The 20,035-nt window shown below is 38.4% G+C and overlaps 1 protein-coding gene across 1 annotated transcript; it reads right to left on the minus strand.

Moving 5' to 3' along the window:
• Nucleotides 1-712: 712 nt before the first annotated feature.
• LOC140171157 (uncharacterized) lies at nucleotides 713-17,273 on the minus strand. Its single transcript, XM_072194347.1, has 4 exons — nucleotides 16,963-17,273; nucleotides 15,806-15,914; nucleotides 6,151-6,638; nucleotides 713-4,282 (listed from the first exon to the last, which is right to left on the minus strand). Exons 2-4 carry the CDS (start codon nucleotides 15,815-15,817, stop codon nucleotides 2,842-2,844), a joined length of 1,941 nt encoding a protein of 646 aa, XP_072050448.1. The 5' UTR covers nucleotides 15,818-15,914; nucleotides 16,963-17,273; the 3' UTR covers nucleotides 713-2,841.
• Between the last annotated feature and the right edge of the window lie 2,762 nt (nucleotides 17,274-20,035).

Consider the following 20,035-nt stretch of genomic DNA (forward strand, 5'->3'; position numbering starts at 1 on the left):
ATTTTCCATCACTAGCATGTCCAATAATTTGCAACATGAGACAGTAATGTTGATTTTCCAACACCCGGATGCCCAATCATTTGCAGAATCAGACATTAATGTTGATTTTCCATCACCTGGATGGCCAGTAATTTGCAACATCAGAAAATAATTTTGATTTTTCTTCACTAGGATGCCCAAGAATGTGCAAAATCAGACATTGTTTTTAAAGTTCTATCACCTGAATGCCCAACAATTTACCACATCATTAGGCCACATAAAATTATTTTGTTGGTTCTATTCCGGAGGAATTTCATGAATTTATGGGGCACATTGGGGTGTTTTTTTGCGTGTGTTTTTTTTAATTTTGATTATCTCCGCAACGTACCGTAATTGGTCCGTGTTTATTCATTGATTTTGGGCTGTCTCTCAACAGCATTGATCCGAGTTTGGTATGTTGAAATGTGGGCATATTTGTTATGTTTACACATAACCCAACTTAAACCTTAATGGAATCAGCCAAATTCGTTGTTTATCACCTCAACAGAGCAATTTTGACATAAAGTCGAATTCTGTGCTCCCAGCAAAAGTGTAAAAAAATTTAAATTGTGTATAAATTGCTTAAAAGTGAAGGATAGGTCATTATACTTAGATATTCCTGAAAAGAAACATTTGGCAAAAAACAAGGAAACGGCAGTTGATGTATGCAAGGAAACAAATAAAGAAACGGTTTTTTTTTCTACATAAACATAAATCTGCTTTATTCTAAAAATACACGTTTTCGTTTCTGGGTTTAACAACAAACCCTTGTTATACTTATGCTAATGAGTTATTTACATTAATTCAAGGCGTATTAATTTTATCTACATGATTATTTCTACTAATGAATTTTATAATAAGCTACTCACGAGTTGTTTGTTAAGCAAGCTACCACCGACAGAACTAGCCATAACTACCCATATGTTACAATAATATAAACATTTAAAAATGATCGTACTTCGCTTTTCTTATTTGCACAAAATATGTCCCCTGTTATAATCCATTCTGTTGCCGTTTTTACCCCAATGAAATATTAATAACAAACTGCTTGAAAATATATTTGAACAGACATTTTCTTTGCAGTGATTTCAAGAAGAAAGAAAAAACATCTAATTTGACCATTAGGAAAGAATAGGCCCTAATATTATTGTATTAACACGATTAATAATTATAACACACAATATGAAACAAGATTGATATTTAAAAAATGTTATTGATACCTTTAAAATATAATGACACCCACAAAAGGCCACGAAATGACGTTTTAAAGATGTTTGCATGGCCTATATAACCTGACATTTAAATGTTATTAAAACGTTTTGACTAAAATCAAAATGTTTATAACGTTTTAAAACATTTTTGTGTTGCTGGGTTATCATAGGTATTACATGTGACCATAACGACTACATGTAGGCCTATAATTTACAAGAACACACAGGCGGCTAGGCGTCCATGCATCATGTGCATGTTCCCCATTTTATAGTTGCTTTAAAATTCTATCCAATTTGCAAAAATCAGGATTATTTAAAAAGTAAAATAAGCCACTTCGTTTCTTGACGAATACGACACATTCCCACAAAACCCAGGACATATTAAAAACCCAGAACATCAACGTTAATATTGTTCAACGAGTCCTTCGGACAGGCGTCAAAGGGAATGACTTAGGGCCTATGGGTTCACGCGGGGGTTCACGTCTCCGTTTATTTTTTCTAAGGTTGGATTTGGAGATACGCTATACCGTAAAACCTCGTCTACAAGCATATTATAAAGTGTTTTTGATGAAAGCTAAATTATTAATACGATACATGCGTAAACATGCCAATACATAGATTGGTCTTACAATAATACTTGTTTGTATATGCTTGGATCTAATTTATTTGCTCAAACTCCATAATGGCGCCTGGATTAATTTAGCTGTCATCAGAAGCACTCTGCTTGTAGACGAGGTTTTACGGTATATGCCATGTAGGCCCTAGAAGAGTGTGGAATTTGACAAGAGACTGTGCTCTTTGAATATTATAGTAAATAAATGTAAGTCTCATTAGGCAACACTGAATGGCGATATTAATTAAACTACAGGTTTCACATAAACAATAAAAACTAAATTTAAAAATATGCTAACACATTTTATGAATCTTTCAGGTCTTTGTCTGATTGTCTCCAAATTGTAAGCTTGCGAACTGTTCTGGGTTTTTTTATGGGAAACTGTCACAGATTACTAGATAAACTTGCAATTGTTTTGTTATTGTTGTTGTCAGCAGATTACAGAAAAAGGAAACAGATCTTTGCCCACCTTCACCATTTAAAATATTTTAAATAAAATTTGAGTTGCAAACTTTAAAATTGTCTTTTCCACCGATTGCACCTGATAATGAAAGCTGATATGATTGTCTCAAACTGCATGATTTTACTTGGAAAAATGGCCAATACACGCGACATCATGCGTATTGGAACAGTAACACGCCATTGGTCCTCTGTCCTATAGGCCTACGGAGGGGACGTTAACCCCTCGGTCCCATGTAGAGAATTTCATATCAATAATGCATAGCGCAGTCAGTTTCGAAAAGAGTAAGGTGAGAACCTCTGACTGTTCCAATCCGTTCCTGTTTCATCCGAAGAAGGCATTATATGGCGAGTAATGTTTTGGCACTGATGGTTACCCACTATAAATATGTTATTAAAAATATAGTTAAAAACAAAATACTGAACAGTAAACTATACATGGGTTTATACAAATGTATAAACTAGACAGAACTTCATGCAATAAATACTATACATCACACACATCATAAAGGTAATTTGTACATTGTATCAACGTTATGGTTATAGACGTGATTTTTTAGACGACGATGAAGCTTTGACTTGTACAGGTTTCTTAAGATCAGGATTCACAAAATCGGGCAAGTGACCCATTTCACGATCATTCACTGATGCTTCGTCTTCTGGATTGTCTGGGCCTACTCCTGTACTGGACACGGTTTTAGCGTCTTTGTAAATTAACTCAGTTGCTTTAAAACTTGTTTGTCCTGATTTAGTCAGAAGATCTTGCGGCTTCACGAGACGATCCTGTAGAGCTTGTAAGCCATTCTTCGAGGCACTTTGCACAGAGGCACTGCTATTTGACGGTGGTTTTGGTGCAGCCGGTTTCTTCACAACAATTCGTTTTGTTGCTGGTTTTGGTTTTGGAGGCACTTGTTTCTTCCAAATGGAAAAGAATAATGTACGTTTAGATTCCACTATTAATTTACACAACGCCCCTGAATCTTTTCTTTGTTTGTATTCCAACCAGTGAAAATAATGTCCCTGGGCTTTCACTTGCTCAGCTCCAACACAGGTCTCAAAAACATCACTCATTCGAGCCTTGAATTTTGCTAATTCAATATCAAACGCAGGGCCCAATGCTTTAATCTTTCTCCATAGCGTATTATTAAAATGCTCGTACAGTTGAGTATCAACAGAATTCCACTGACGTATTTTTTGGCGTATCGAATCGCCAATTTGAGCTGGATTCGGTCGTACATTTTTGGCGATGTAAATGATATCATCCATACTCCAACACAGTGTATGTTTCAAAAGTACCATTGACTCATCGAAGTGCTCTGTTATCAAAACTACCGCTAGTCCCTCATCCAGATGCTCAATATACTCGCTTACCTTTCGCGCATCATCATGGAATACATGATCCAAACCCAGATCAAATATTTGGGTATTTTTAGAATAAAACCAACGCAATCCTTTTTTCCCTTCCCAAGGCAACTGCTGAAGACGTTGCCTATAGTAGTCAGGTTTGCTCAACCAATGCCCAATCCTACTCGACATCGTCGTGTACCTTTGTTTTTCAGTTGGTAAAAACGCATCGTCCATTTGGAAATGAGTAAAAGCAGATTCAAATTGGTGGCCTGGATCCCTGATTATTGTTATATAATTTGTCCCAGGTTTCATAAATGTATCCATAGGTGTTCGGTTATATCTTATATGGACAGCGATAAGATCATATTTATATTTACTATATTCTCCTTCTTTGACACCGATTGGTGGAAGGAAGTCCTTTTTCGGAGATTCGTTGGTAATGGGTAAGTAGTATAGATGTCCATTATTGGGGCTATGTTTGTTGAAAACGAAGGAAAGATTGCGACTGTAGCCGTAGCGATTGACGATGTGTCCCAGAGTTGTACTGCCTGTCTTGTGTGTCTTTATGAATGCCACACCGTGGGTAGGTGAACATGCCGGTTCACTTTGGGAATGTAAGTTGGATACATCAAGCCTGTGAAAGATCAAAAGATGTATCAGAATCGTAGAAACACATCACACAAAAAAAATAGCTCACACTTCTTTGAGGGGTCATTAATAACTGATATGAAACAGTACAATTGGTAGGAACGTGTAACGAATTCGAATTTGGTCAGCTACAAATCGCTTGTGTCAAAAGAAATCGAAATAATACTAAAAAAAGTAATCTTCCAGATTTGAACGATTTAACGACAATTGGTGCGATTTGCAAAGTTACGTCTGTTCATGGACACACGCCCATGGTCTATTATATAACTGTATGTCTAGCGTGCACAATGTTCTACATACAATAAAATGCCGCATTCCGTGTGGAATTTTACCGATCAAGATGAATCGAACTGAATTGCCGCTCACCAGTTCAGGCGAGTGTAACGATTTTCGTAAAATCGAGACGATTTCGAATTCTTTTGACATTTAGAAAATTCTTGACACGTTCCTGCCAATTGTTCTGTATTAATCATCCGTATCAGAAAGAACGACCTCCTCAAAGAAGTGGGGACTTTCTTTTTGTGTTGAATTTAAACTCCTCAGCAAAAGTTTGGAAAGTTTTTTCAAGCATCTGTATCTCAAATTATTTGTGACATATTCATATCGTGTTGCATATCAATGGATAGCTGCAATACTCCCCTTTACAATGACACCCAATTTGAAACAATAACATTTTCCACGGCTGTGTACACGCCTTGTGAATGTAGTGGGGTCTCAAAAAGAATTTGCCAAATTGATCATTATTCTGTGCAGCAAGCTGCAATCCCACAATCTGGGACCTAATGCAATTCTCCAAGATGACACCGCTCGCCCCACATAGCCACGGTATAGTCATCGACTACCTACAGAATAATGGCAGTAGAGTCAAAATGGCCTGCCATCAGGCCAGACCCGGGGGCCAGACCTCAACCCGATTGAACACTTGTGGGACCAGCTTGATCGTGCTGTGCGTGCCAGAGACGCCCATCATGCAAACACATTGAATGACCTGCGACGAATCCTTGTTGAAGAATGGAATTCCATCCCACAGTAACGTGTAACCAGGTCGGTGAGCAGCATGAGGAGAAGGTGCTTAACTATTGTGGCTGCCTGTGGTTTTTCCACCCGCTATTGAGGTTAGTGGCTAGCGTCGCGTTGTTTGAGCATAGAAAAATGGTCAATTTGGCAAATTCTGTTTGAGGCCCCACTACATTCACAAGGCGCGTACTCAGCCGTGAAAATTTTTTATTGTTTTAAATGGGGTGTCATTGTAAAGGGGAGTGTTGTAGCTATCCAGTGATATAGGACCTATGCAACACGATATGAATGTGTCACAAATAATTGGAGATACAGATGCTTGAAAAAACTTTCCAAACTTTTGTTGAGGAGTTTAGTTGTAAACGTGGTAAATGAAAAGACAGATGATTTGCTATTAATTCATATCGTTTTAATTTCAGCATATTAGACGAACACCAGATAAATAATAACCGTCTATAATCATATAAATTCACCGGGCTTGAGTAATTTAGCAAAACCGTCTTTGCATTGAAATCGATAACATCGCCCTCTATAGAGTACAAAGGGCCAGGTAGTAGTTATTGTGTTTCGTTGGTATGAGAGAATCACAATTGAACATGAACATGTATCGTTCATAGTCTGACGTCTTGCGTGCGTTTTGCCATTCTTCATAATAGTCCATTGTAGAATGTAGTATAGGCCTACAATGTATATTAATGGCGGCAAAAATAACTATAATCATGGTAATAATGGTTTAGTACACGTAAAGTTTTTAAATACGTCTCCTTTTTATATTTTTAGTCCATTCTAATCTCTCTTTTATGCAAACCATCTAAATTTAATTCAAAGAATACTTACAAGTGCGTTTCAGGAGTTGCTAAGTTATCTGACAATTGGTTGGGAGTTAATTTGACTTGAGACTTCAAGGTGACTAGTGGGAGTTGTTCGTTGTGTAATACCTCCACCATTCCGTCTGTTTTGGGAGCATTGTCTGTAGGTTTTGTGGTGAGTACTTTCTCAGTCTCTTTATTCGTTGTCGGTGTTGGCGTTTCTGTTCTTCCTTTGTCCTCCTCAGTCTCCTCCGCCTCAAAAGAAGCAGTAGTACTAACATACAAGTCAGAGTTGTTCTTTTCCTCATTTCCAGAGTCATCATCATACCCAGAGATGTCAGAGAGCCTACTGGCGATTCTTATGGTAGTGTTTACTGTTCGGAGTGTGTTCTGTGTGGAGTTGTTGTTAACTAATATAGTCAGGGGTTGCAGGATAACCTGTGATCCGGACTCGGTATTCAAGAGAACGGCGAGTATCAACGCAGAAAAAAGGCACGTTCCAAGGAACAATGGCATCTGTGGAAGACAGAAAAAATAATAAATTAGTGTATACTTTTCTCTTTTTGTCTTTACAACTAAGTATTAATTTATTAAACGCTATCTTTTTCGTATTGCAATAACGTAGTTGCTATACTAAACGGTTCCAAAAAAAATAAGACCCCCCTAAGAATTTTTGGTATAATCCAAAAACGGCTTGATCAATTCTCTTGTTTTAAAGTTTGGAACATAGCCTGATTAGTTATGCATCAAGTGAACGGGGTTTTATTGTTATCTTTTATCATCTTCACTGAAAAACACAGCCATTTATAAAATTTTCGGCCAAAAAAAAGTTGCACTTTTCTACATAGGCTTTTTATGCATGACTTTTGGTTTCAGACCTCTATCACTTGAAGAAAATTAATCAAAAAGGAATGTTTCTATATTTTTTTTTTTTTTTGAAAATAACTTAAGTTAAGATTTTCATGAATTAATTTTTACACATTTCAAAGATGTTTTATGGTTCAGTGAGTAATCATATAGCCATTTTTGAAATTTTATTCAGCAACAAAAGTTGCACTTTTCTAAATTGGCTTTTGTATGCATTAAAATGCGTAAATTTAAAAAGTTTTTCAGTCTAATTAAATTTATTAGGAAGGAACAACTGTAACTTTAAGTGCTCTGGTATGAGCGTTTGGACAGATGTTTTGTATTTTGAATACGAAGAACGTCCTGATGATATCAAATACTTTTGATTTTTTGAAATTCGCGATATTTTTTTAATAGTGTAATACAAATTTTATTCCCAAAAGTTCAGTTGATTCCGATTTTGCGTTTGCGAGTTATGCATTAGGGGCTGTGCAATAATTATGTGTACCCCCGGGGTGGTGAATTTTCAAAATGGTCTGCCAAAATCGTTTGCCCCCCTCTTTGGCCGTGCCAAAAGATCTTTGCCCCCCCCCCTTTTGACGTGCCAACAAACCTTTGCACCCCCACCCTTTTGACGTGCCAACAATTCTTTGCCCCCCTTACACATGCAAGATTTTGGGGAACCCGAATTTCAAACCGTAAATTGGCTTTTCATATAGGGCCCTAATGCGAGCGCAGCGAGCAGGAAATTTTGCATATATTTGAATGTGTTCCTAACGTTTTCCTACACCTTTTTAGGGCGTACGTAATATAGAAATGGTGCCCAAAATATCTGTGCCAAAAATTCCTCTCGACCTGCCAAAAATCGCTTGACCCCCCCCTTTCGACCTGCCAAAAATGCTTGCCCCCCCCCGCAAAATTCACCAGACCGGGGGGTACACATAATTATTGCACCACCCCTTACCATTTATGCTTACTGGTAAGTGTATTACACTGTTCCATAGGCATGCATTGAACTGTTTTAATTTTGTTCTGGTATACCACCAAATTTGACGATATTTTTGCTAAACGAATTAATCTGCAAGAAATTTTTGGTACATTATGTAGCCAGAGGATCTTTGTTTTTTTTTTTTTTTTTTTTGAGGATGAGGCTGTGGATCACGAAATGCCCTTTTAATTAATTAAATATTGTCTTATCATATAATGCGAACACAGCGAGCAGGGAATTTGCATAGACCTATTTGAACGTTTTCCTAACGTGTAATCTTTTTATTTTTCTTCTTTTTTCTTAAACCTTTCTGGGCGTATTAAAAATGTAGAAATGGTGCCCAAAAATATATATGTGCCAAAATTGCTTGCCCTGCTCCCGGGCCCTCCCCCCTTTCGACCTGCCAAAAAACAAAAAATCTTTGCCCCCTCCCCATAATTCACCACCCCGGGGTACACATAATTATTGCACCACCCGTAAACCATATATGGCCCATTCCATGTCAACTCCAGGGATGTGCACCGCAGCACCTCTTCAATTTTTTTCTTTTTCTGTGTGGTGGTAGATATTGATGAGAAAGTAAAATCCTGAAAATTTGAGCTTCATACTCCATTTCGTTGTACATGAAATCAATTTGATAATGCAAAATCAAAAAATGTGTCACAACTCTAAAGACGAGTTGGCAAACCATAAATGATGTGTTGAAGCCCAAAACCCCAAAAATATCTCTCAGAAATGTTGTCCAAGAATTCAAATCTGCTATCAAAAACATACTCCTTTACTTTGATGGTATAGGGGCAAATTGTCTGACATTGGACCAACTTTCAGGGGGTCAGAACTCAAAAAAAAATGGTTTTCAATGGGTAATATCTCAGCTAAATGTATTCTAATATGCTCAATATTGGATAAGAGTAATGTCCTACCAAAGGGCTCTGACTGGCCAAAAAATTGACGCTAAAATTATTTTTACTTTTGGAGTTCTGACCCCCCCAAAGTTGGTCCTGGTTGGACGAAGTTGCATTTTGAGGGCCCTATATCTTTTAAGGTAAAGGAGTTACAAGTTTTCTGATAGCAGATTTGAATTCTACACCAAAAAGTACCCAAGGATACATACTTTTCAAAGTTTTAAAGGGTTCCTTTATACATTTATGGACCTCCAAACATCGTCTTTTCGCGTTGCGACACATTTTTACGCTGACCCCTAAATTTCAAATTGATGCCACGGGAAAACGAAATGGAGTATGAAGCTCAAATTTTCAGGATTTTACTTTCTCATCAATATCTACCACCACACAGAAAAAAAGAAAAAATTGAAGAGGTGCTGCAGGTGCACATCCCTGAGTTGACATGGAATGGGCCATATGGTCAATTCCAGCGAAAGCGGGACAAAATTCTCTCTATGTTAACTTTCCACTTTAAAATGTCATTAATAAAGGAAATCACGTTATTGATGGAGCATATCATGTCACGTCCAATGTGCTCTCTTTGTGCATATAGGCCTTTACTAGCAAGTCATACCAGGGACAAGTTATAATAGCTTAAATGAATTGGCGTTACCCACGAATTCAAAGATAAAGCACCATATATGTCATTGAATGTCCTTCAATCAAAATGAAATTATTACCGTTAGAAAGACGTTTGCATGATCTCTCATCATATGTAAAACGATTGAATTCTACCAAAGTTTGTAGACTCTAGAGGCCATTAAGTCAATTTGGCTAATAATTTTGTTACCCGCGTATCAAAAATAAAATGATCGTTCTGAAAAATGTTAAGTGAATATGCCATAAATGACTAACTCATGAAACGAAGTTTCGTTCTATAATTCTGAGGTCTAAGTGATTATTTTATGCAAATACGTTTTACCCATAAAATTCCATAAAATCAAATTTGACGTTACCCACGTATCAACTGTTACCCACGAGTCCAGCAAATATAATTGCCATAACTTAAATTAACATTTAATGACTTTGGACACTGAATTTAGTTTGACAAGCGCTTAAAATTGTAAATCGTAAAAAATACGTTGACCGCTTTAAAAAAGAATCTACGACGGTTTAAACTTTTGTTACCCACGAATCCCGAATAGATGCTAACCTTGAAAAATAAGGAGATTGTTTATTTTAAGTTTAAATCAGCACATATTCAAGCCATGGGTATGTTATAGTTTTGACAGTACTTAGAGTTTATACACCTAAGAAACGCAAACCCCAAACGGTACTATAGTACTTATAGCTTTACCCACGAATTCGGCGTTACCCACGAATCCAAGGATTTACTCGTAAATTATATGTTTCTTATGCATCTTAACATTTTGAAAACATGCGAAATAGGTTCCAAAACAGTCCTGTTTAATAGCGTCCTCTTGAAGGTATACTGAAGCTGCATCATGAAGTTTTGATTGATTATCCTAAATTACCATTTTTGGGTAAATGCAATTGGTTAGAGAAACGGGAATCATTGAAACACAATGGAGGAATAACCGCATGGTGGTTTCCAACCTTCTGTAATATTTTCTATTTTGCCGCTTACCAATACATACCTTCAAATAATTATGTGTTACCCACGAACATTTTGGTTACCCACGAGTCCCTACTTAAATTATAGTTAACAATGTATTGATAGTGTTTTAGTTCATAGGATATGTCAAACACGAGTTAATAGAATATTGCTGCATGAAAATATGGAATGATTTTACTAAAATAATAATATAAAACTGTTTGCTCTGTCTATTTGAGTTTGGCAACTTCATTATTCTCAAAATTTTATACCCAAAATGCCATAATGATCCATTCTAAATATTCCATGTAGTCTGTATTTTGATTAAAATTCATTTTAGTGCCATTGCAGCCTGAATTATTGACATACGGAAAAGTATTTTTTATTTTTATTTAAAAAAAATGAATAGGAATTGCTATTTTCCAGACGCTGTTACCCACGAATCCATCCGAGATCCACATCCTGCGACGAGATACAAAATCTAACTTTATATTTATATGAAGCATTTATTCTAATCTTTCGAAATAATATTGACACAATCTTAACTGTACACCTAGACTATGCCATAGTCGATTTTTGATAAATGAAAATGTTATTAATCATGATGAACGCATTCAGTTGAACTCGAAATTATACTGATATTTAGTAGGCCTACATCAAAATACTAGTATAAAATGGTTATGAAAAAGTTTAGGCTATATAATTATATTTGTGACAGTAAAAGTAAAGTATAGGCCCTACGTAGGCTTATATTATTGAATGCAACATATCATAATGACATAATTATAATGACACTTCAATACTGAACAATTCTAATTTTAGAATCTGCCAGTTTATTATCCGAAAAACCGACTATGGACTTTCACTTTTAAGCAGTACTTTACCCCGGGACTCACACACTGTCAATCATACTTGTTTATCAATAAAATCTAACCACAAGACTAAGCATGGTGGTACAATACGCGCTAGATGCATACGTTCATCCACCAGCACAAAAGCGCCGCATTCCCTAGATAGTTGTGTACCATAATGGTACCAGTACGCGTCGGGAGGATTTAAACAATAACGAGATCTGGGCGACCAATCACAAGCCAGATTCATTTTTAAAGATGCATTACATCATCACCAATTTTAGTTAGGCCAGAAATTGGCCTAACTCTCAAGGCAAAGTCAGTAGTCCACTTGGGAAGCTAACAATCAGAGGGCGTACGGTGACTGAAAAGATCAGTTGTGAAAATCTATCAATTGTGCACTCATTAATTAAATCAGAGTTTTAAGCTTAAATGTAATAGCCAGAGTAGTGCACAATTGGCAAGTGGACTACGGAGAAGTCTACTGTACACCTGGTTCTTTCTTAAAATTTGTAATAACCAAAATATTTCTTTGTAGATATATGTAATAAGATTTTATTTTACGTTCAAAGTCTTCACCGATTTCTAGTGTATATGAGCCACACATAAAATATTGAAAGATATTAAAGAAAGTGAAATTTTATGGCGTACAACAGGTGAAAAATGCTTGAATTCGTGGGTAACATGCATATGCGCATTTAACACTTTATTTGGTCTAGCAAGAAAAGTTATTTTTCAATCCGATGGCACTTCCACCTGATGATTCACTAGACATGATCGTCTCATTTGATAAGTCTAGAATTGAAAAGGAAAACATTTTCAAAATGGCCCCCAGAGAGAATTTTGGCCCGCTTTGGCTGGAATTGACCATATATGCTATAAGATAGAGCCCGTATCCCGCGCCCATCGGAAACGAATCCCTGATCAGGTCGGCTGTAGTGCAGTCCAAGCAAACACTCATAAACATCATGCACATGTAGGCCTACAGCTAGTCATTCATGTCAAACCATTTAGCAATTATATTAATTTTAGGCGATATCTATAGATATATTAATACACACTTACTTGGCACCTTCTGATGTAAAGGTTACTGCATATAATCAAACCAAAATCAGCAGCACACGCGATAAATATTCAACTGCCATTTGAGGTTTTCAAATTAATGTTGGTGACATTTGAACTCTCCCTTGACCTAATACAATTGAGAATCTGAGGTACACACGAGCTAGAGGTACAGGCTCAGTAATATAATTTATATTTCCAGGTTCAAGCTTTACCGCACGCACTTAGGGGCTGTGCAATAAGTTTATATGTGTACCCCGGGGTGGTGAATTTTCAAAATGGTCTGCCAAAACTCGCTTGCCCCCCCCCCCTTTGGCCGTGCCAAAATATCTTTGCCCCCCTTTGACGTGCCAAAAACCTTTGCCCCCCTTTGACGTGCCAAACATTCTTTGCCCCCCCCCTTACACATGCAAGATTTTGGGTGACCCATAAATAATGCGAGCGCAGCGAGCAGGAAATTTTGCATATTTGAATGTGTTCCTAACGTTTTCCTACACCTTTTTAGAGCGTGAACCGGGGGTACACATAATTATTGCACCACCCCTTAAAGCTTAAGCTGAACCATGGAGCTTCCGCTCACACGTTTCAGATTTTTTTGCTGATCCATTAAATGGTATCAGCCCATGCGCGGTTTTTTTTTTTTGGGGGGGCTTTGGGGCGCCAGCCCCGGGGTCAAAGTAGGAGGCGGCCAAAACGAAGGGGCGGCGGAAGAAAAAGGGGCGGCAAAAATAAGGGCGGCAAAAAGAAGAAGGGCGGCAAAAAGAATTATTAAAAAAAAGGGCGGACAATTTTGAAAAAGTATATAAAATGGTATACTATACATTGCTTTTATGGCGCCAGCGCCTAAAATCCTTTTTTTTTTTTTTTTTTTTTTTTTGCTCTTCACTTTTCAAACCACCGAAAAAAAATTGTTGATGGTGACTAGTGGAAGTTTGTTCCATGCTGTGGTGGTTCTTGGGTAACAGATGTACTATGAATCTGATACTTGGTGTGATGGTGGTGTACTGTGCTTCATGCTGGTCGCTTGTCCTAACTGTTGATGACCTGGTTGTTGTAATGGCTGGGAATTTCTGCCTTAGCTTTCTGATGGTGGATCTATACATCATGGAGAGCCTTGAGGCTTGTCTTCTCTGCTGAAGTGTCGGCAGTTCCAAGTCAGTCATAGTGACACTGGTTTTTCTGTTGAAATTGCTGGTAATAAACCTAGCTGCTTTTCTATTTGTACAGCTTCTAGGGAAGTTATTTATTTCTGGTGATGTGGGTCCCAGCAAGAAGAAGCATATTCCAAGGTTGGTCTTATTAATGAGGTGTGCGCCTGTTTCTTTACTTCCTTTGGGCAGCTTATAAGAGCTTATAAGTTCCTCTGAAGAAAGTTGAGGGGTTTGTCACGTGATAGCTTTGACATGGTGTTTCCATTCCAAGCCAGAGGAGAGTTCTACTCCAAGGTATAGGGACTGTGGTAGCTTGTGGTCTAGCGGTTGAACTAGGCCTGATCCCATCATATTATTTAAATATGAGGGATAACTGTCCCTTTCCTTGTTACACGAAGAAGGGTGCACTTCTTTGGGTTGAAGCACCTGTGCTCCCTGTCTAAAATCACAACGGTCCTTGTTGTCGAAGGTGTGATTCGTGATTTCGTGCTGTCCAAATGCATATACACTGCAGAGTCCCCACAACTGGTGCTGGCACGTACGTCTACTGTGCTGCTACATACTGCCAAGCTGTTTGTGCTCCGCCTCTTTCACGATTTCGGCTCTATGGAACAGTGTTTTGATGACCCCAAGCTTGTGAATTAATGGGTGATGTGAGTCGAACAGTAATTATTGGTCAGTGTGCGTGTCCTTGCGGTATACTGACGTTTCAATTTTGCCGTCACTTTGTACGTGGACGAACAGTCCAAGAAAGCAAGTTTTCTTTCTTTAATGGGCTCTTGGGTGAACTTGATGTGTTCATTCACTTGGTTTCAAAGAAGGGGGCAGCTGATCTTTATTTAACTTCACCCAGGTATCGTCGACGTAACGATACGAGTGCATCGGTGGCGTACCGGTGAAAGAATCTAAGGCTATCGCACAACCGTGGCGCTGTCTATAAAATTTGCCATCATAGACAAAATAGGTAGTGTTCAAGCACAGTTCCAGTAATCCGCACACTTGCGATGCACTAAGTTCCGTCCTATCCTTCCAGGTGTTATCCTTCGCTAACCGATCGCGTACTACGTCTACCGCTTCCTTAGACTTGGAACTGCCGACCATTATGTATAAGATCCACCATCAGGAAGCTAAGGCAGAAATTCCCAGCCATTACAACAACCAGGTCGACGGTCATCAACAGTTAGGACAAGCGACCAGCATGAAGCACAGTACACCACCATCACACCAAGTATCAGATTCATATAAGTACATCTTTTACCCAAGAACCATCACAGCATGGAACAAACTTCCACTAGTCACCATCAACAAACCCACAGTCAAGATTTTCAATTCAGCACTCATCCAAGACCAGACCACTGCCACCAGAAGGCACTTCAATTTTATTTTATTTTCACTTCTTTGTTGGTGGCGGGCGTAAGGATTTTTGATATTAGTTGCTGCACCGAATGTGATGTTGCACGTACCACTGCACTTGTACCTGCAGCAGCAGCAAGAATTGCTGTCGTTCTCTAGTACACTATAACAGGCTGATACCATTTCATGGATCAGCAAAAAAAAATCTGAAACGTGTGAGCGGCCCGGGGGTGAGAGGAAGCTCCATGGTTCAGCTTAAGCTTTAAGGGGTGGTGCAATAATTATGTCTTGATGAGTGTATGGAGTAAAATCCCGGGCCATGGGGACACTCAAGTTTAAAGAAGTGACGGTATGGTGAATTATAGGGGAGTGGGATGGGGGGGTAAAGATTTTTGGCAGACCAAAAGGGGAGGGGGCAAGCATTTTGGCAGGTTCAAAGGGGGGGGGTCAAGTGATTTTTGGCAGGTCGAAAGGGGGGGAAGCGATTTTTGGCACAGATATTTTAGACACGTATATTACGCCCTGGTGTAGGAAAACGTTAGGAACACATTCAAATATGCAAAATTTCCTGCTCGCTGCGCTCGCATTATATGATAAAACAATTTAAGGTTTTAAATTTGGGTTACCCAAAATCTTGCATGTGTAAGGGGGGGTAAAGAATTTTTGGCACGTCAAAAAAGATGATTGTAAAGGTGCAATGCACTTGGCATCAGATCGAGTGAGATGGCGTTGTGAAGAAAACAGTGCTCTGAGTGCCAGCTGACAGGGAGAGAGAGAACTCCGCGCATTTGTTTGGCCATACATATTAGTGGTCTATAAATGGTATGACATGACTTAGACCTAAGCCGAAATATGAATTCTCGCTATTTTGTCCTTGAAAAAAAAAGTTGAGTGAACCTGTTTTTGGTGTTTGTTTGTACATATTTTACTTACGCGGCGTGTCATTTTGCTTATAGCACGTACGGTTCGTCATTCATCATCCGAATCTAATGTTTCGTTGTTTCTTCTTGATATGTTCACCCATCTTGCTACTCAACAAAACCTGTAAATGAAAAATGTATGACGTCAAATGGTTAATTAAAATATATGCCTAATTAGTGTTTATTATTTTGCCATTCCCACCTACACTATAGTATAGTATATGTCCATAAAAGTATCCCGTAATTAAAAAAATTATTATCTAATTAGACTAGAGATAATGGTGGCTATTATACTTGTAATTGTGTTATTGTGAATGTCACACTGAATGCTAAATATGTACATTGATATCCAGAGCAGAGGTGTATATATTAAGGTGGTAGGCCTACTACATGATTCCTTGATAAATAAAGAAAACAGGTAACGTATAGAAGCAAATGTATTGACAGGACATCCCTATACTATTATTGTATCCATTTTAAATTCGGTTTATTTACCAAAATTAATCATTTCATTGTGTGACAACTGAGAGGGATTTCAGTGTAATTTCAAATAAAGAAAGCTTAATCACGCATTAATTATAGACATTTAACCATCATACTGAGTATGAGTATGAACATGATGAAGATGAACATGATAAAGATGTTGATCGAGAAATCTCAATCCAGGCCAATATCGATATATCTAGTTCCAGTAACTGTAACTCGTCGTACCTAGTCAGGCCAGTAGATGGCATTATGTTTATGATAAAGACTGAAGTCTTGCTGGCAGGACTACGATATATCATGATATGATACATTCCCCGGGGATACATATTGCGATCGATGCCCGGGCTCGGTGACTAAACACAATTTTCGAGTGATCATTTTATGGATCAAATTCATGAGTCCCGCAAGCAGTATGATAGATTGCTCGATCAATGAAGATGACTTCAAAGTTCACACCTTACTCGAGAAGGGTTCTCGAGTATAACGTATAGGCCTATACAGGCCGGGCCTACAATGTGCACATATTGTAGGCCTACGATTCTCTAATGTATATAAGGAAATGTAAGATAGTCAGCAGATATTGCATGTTGCCATGGTTGTCTTTATCATCATCATGTTATGGTGTACTACTATACAGCTGCACGTGGATTTTTATAGCTTTTTATTAACATGGTTCAAACTTACATTTCTCAGCAATCCTGCGGCTGGTCAATCGAAGTTAAAATATCCATCCTTTTCCTTAGAGTGGCAATAGTGAAAGCACAGAACGCGTATAAAACATGGCTCTTTCAATCCAAGCCCCTATTTACCCACACATTTTACACATCACGACTTTCTCAATATCAACATGCAGCAGTCTTTTATTAATTATCGCTTTCAGCGACCATGAATGGTGTTTGCGTATTACGTAATATGTTCAATAAATTAAAGGCGAGAAGAAGTTGTTGAAAGAACTGCTACGACGTACGCACACAAACGAAGATTATAATAATATAGCATGTCGGTCGTTCCTTCCATCAAATGAATTGCGGATGAAGGTCCACATAGCTGGACATGTTTTCGCAAAGGAGGGTGCCCAAAGTGTTGAAGGTCTTGGCTTTAGGGATCATAAATAGGCGAGTTAATATCCAAGAAAAAGGAGTTGTATGGAACCTTTTAGGAACTTGATATCCTGGGCTTGATATTATCCAAACATTGTTGAAGAAAATTTAAAAAAATATATATTTAATTCGTATAATTCTTTTTCAAATATTTTTGTTTGGTAAAATGGAAATTATCCATTCCTAGATCTTCATTAGGCCAAATAAAAAAATAAACATGTTTCACGCCCCCCTTCCTTTTTTTGAGGTTTCTTCAATTGTTTTTTTATTTTTTGAAATTCAGTTATAACTTTTCAAAAATATGTCTAGGAAGTAGAGATGCTTTCTTTAGCGTTGCTAATATACAAGAAACACTTTTGGAATGTGGTGATAATTAGAGGGGGGCTACCTCTCAGAACAACAAATAAGGCATTCTTGTATACGCTAAAACAGCTCTAATTATGGGTATTACACCGATTTTGCAATAAAAAATTGAAAATTAAAAGCCCCTCTTCCTTCTTTTTTTCAAAAACCCGGACCTGAAACATGTTTTTTATTTTACTTGGCCTTATTTAGTTTTTAGAAAGCCGCATAAAACTGTCACCAGGGACAGGGCCCCCCGGGGGGGGGGGCACATAAAAATTTTTGGTGGGTAGGCCTATGTCCTCCCCCGGAGTTTTGAGGTGGTGGATCTTTGGGAGCTGACTACCGGTAAAAGGGGGTCTTTTGGAGCTGCAACTAAAATGGGGGACTTTTGGAGCTGGGAACAGTCAAAATCAAGGGTCTTTCTAATTTCTTGGCTTTCTGGTCGACAATCGCCTAAACAACAGAAATAATGAGGAATGAGCAATTTGTGGGTCTTTTAGAGCTGAAATTATCAAAATCAATGGTCTTTCGGAGCCCTATTTTGGTCACTCAAATATAGGGGTCTTTCGAGCTGCAAAATCCAAAAGGGGTCTTTCCGGGGAGCATACCCTGTGGTCATTTAGTGTTGAGTGCCCCCACCTCCCCCCGGGCAGGACCCGCGGAAGGTTTTTGAAAGTGGAGGGGCGAAAATATACTCAAAATGTAAAAACATGATAAATGGTCGCGGAGCGGCCTTCGTGTCGCACTTGCGTGACGCAGGGGGTGTCTGAGGGGGAATATGCCCCCCCTGAGAGGTAAGAAACTTGTGCAAAAATGAAGACCTAATTGAAGCGCAGCGATTTGGTGGACCATTTTGGCATTCATTTTAGTCTGAAAAAGCCGAATCATGCGAAGGAGCGGTCCATGCCGGGGGTCCATGTAGCCTTTCGTGGACAATTTTTCCCTATTGCTGTGGGCGTATAACCCCCCCGGGGGGGGGCACTCCAACTTTGGAGGTGATGCGTATGTAGGGCTGTTAAGACCCCCTTTTCAGCATCGCTGTCACCGTAGACCCCATATTTTTTTTTTTTTACGAACACATGCTCCGTCACCCGAAGACCCCCTATTTTTCCATTTGATCTGTCACCCAAATACCCTTACAAGTTCAATTTGAACAGCAACTTTCATTTATCACTGATTTTGTTACTTATTTTGAAAAAACAACAAAAACAAAATTTGAAGCCATTTTATAGAACTAGAAATTCGATTTTCGAGGTTTCTGTGGCGCTGTTTCGGCTCTCACCCAAAGATTCCATTTAAAAAAGGTCATGTTCTCACCTAATGACCCCAAAGAAAATAAAGTATAGTTTTCCAAAAATCATGCTCTCACCGAATGACCCCAGATTTTTTTTCTCGGGGGGGGGGGGCGGGGGCTGAAGAAAATTCAATTTGCCGCCTCTTCCTCAACAGCCCAAAAAGGTTGACCCATTTTTTTTAAGAGGTAAGAAAAAGTGAAGAGAAAAAAAAAAACGCCCTAAAAGCAACACATTTTGATGTATATGGTACCATTTTTCACAATTTTTATACTTTTTAAAAATTTTCCGCCCTTTTTTTTTTTTTATTTCTTTTTGCCGCCCCTGTTTTTGCCGCCCCTTCTTCTTCCGCCGCCCCTTCATTTTGGCCGTCCTCTGCTTTTTACCTGGGGGCTCGCGCACCCAAAGCCCCCCTCCCCAAATACTCGCATGGAAGTACCACTACTTTCACGTCCCCATCTTTTGGAAAAGTGAGGGAGTACTGATTTTGGTGTTTGTTTGGGGTCTTTTTTGTTAGCATGGTAAGTTGACAAACCAAAGATACTAGTACTCAATATTTATTGAGTATCTTTGAATTGACTAAACTCTGACTGATCCCGAGAGTAAGGAGGAGAGGTAGACGCAAAAAGAATCTTTTTTTTTTATTTGGCCGAAGGCAGCAATTTGTATGAACTAGCGGATGAGTAAAAGGGAGCGTTCACTATCAGGGAGAATTACTGAACAGGTAGAATCATGGTAAATTTTATAAAGCTATCCCTAGTTCTTACATTTCCTTTTTCGCTTCTTCCTTTCTTTTCAGTTTTCTACATGGGCCAAATGATACAAATACACATAGGCTAAGTATAAAATCTGAGGGATTGAGTGAGTAACATTAACCTTATCACATGATAGGCCTATTCACCGGTGTTCACTTAAATAAAATATTTAGCTTCTTTAATGGGGTATGAACGTTTGGATAGTACTTTTTTGTGGGACATGAGAGCACATTAGACATATCGAATTGAATTCTGAATACGAAGA

Source organism: Amphiura filiformis, chromosome 15, assembly GCF_039555335.1.
Source record: "Amphiura filiformis chromosome 15, Afil_fr2py, whole genome shotgun sequence".
In the NCBI taxonomy this organism is placed as follows: Eukaryota; Metazoa; Echinodermata; class Ophiuroidea; order Amphilepidida; family Amphiuridae; genus Amphiura; species Amphiura filiformis.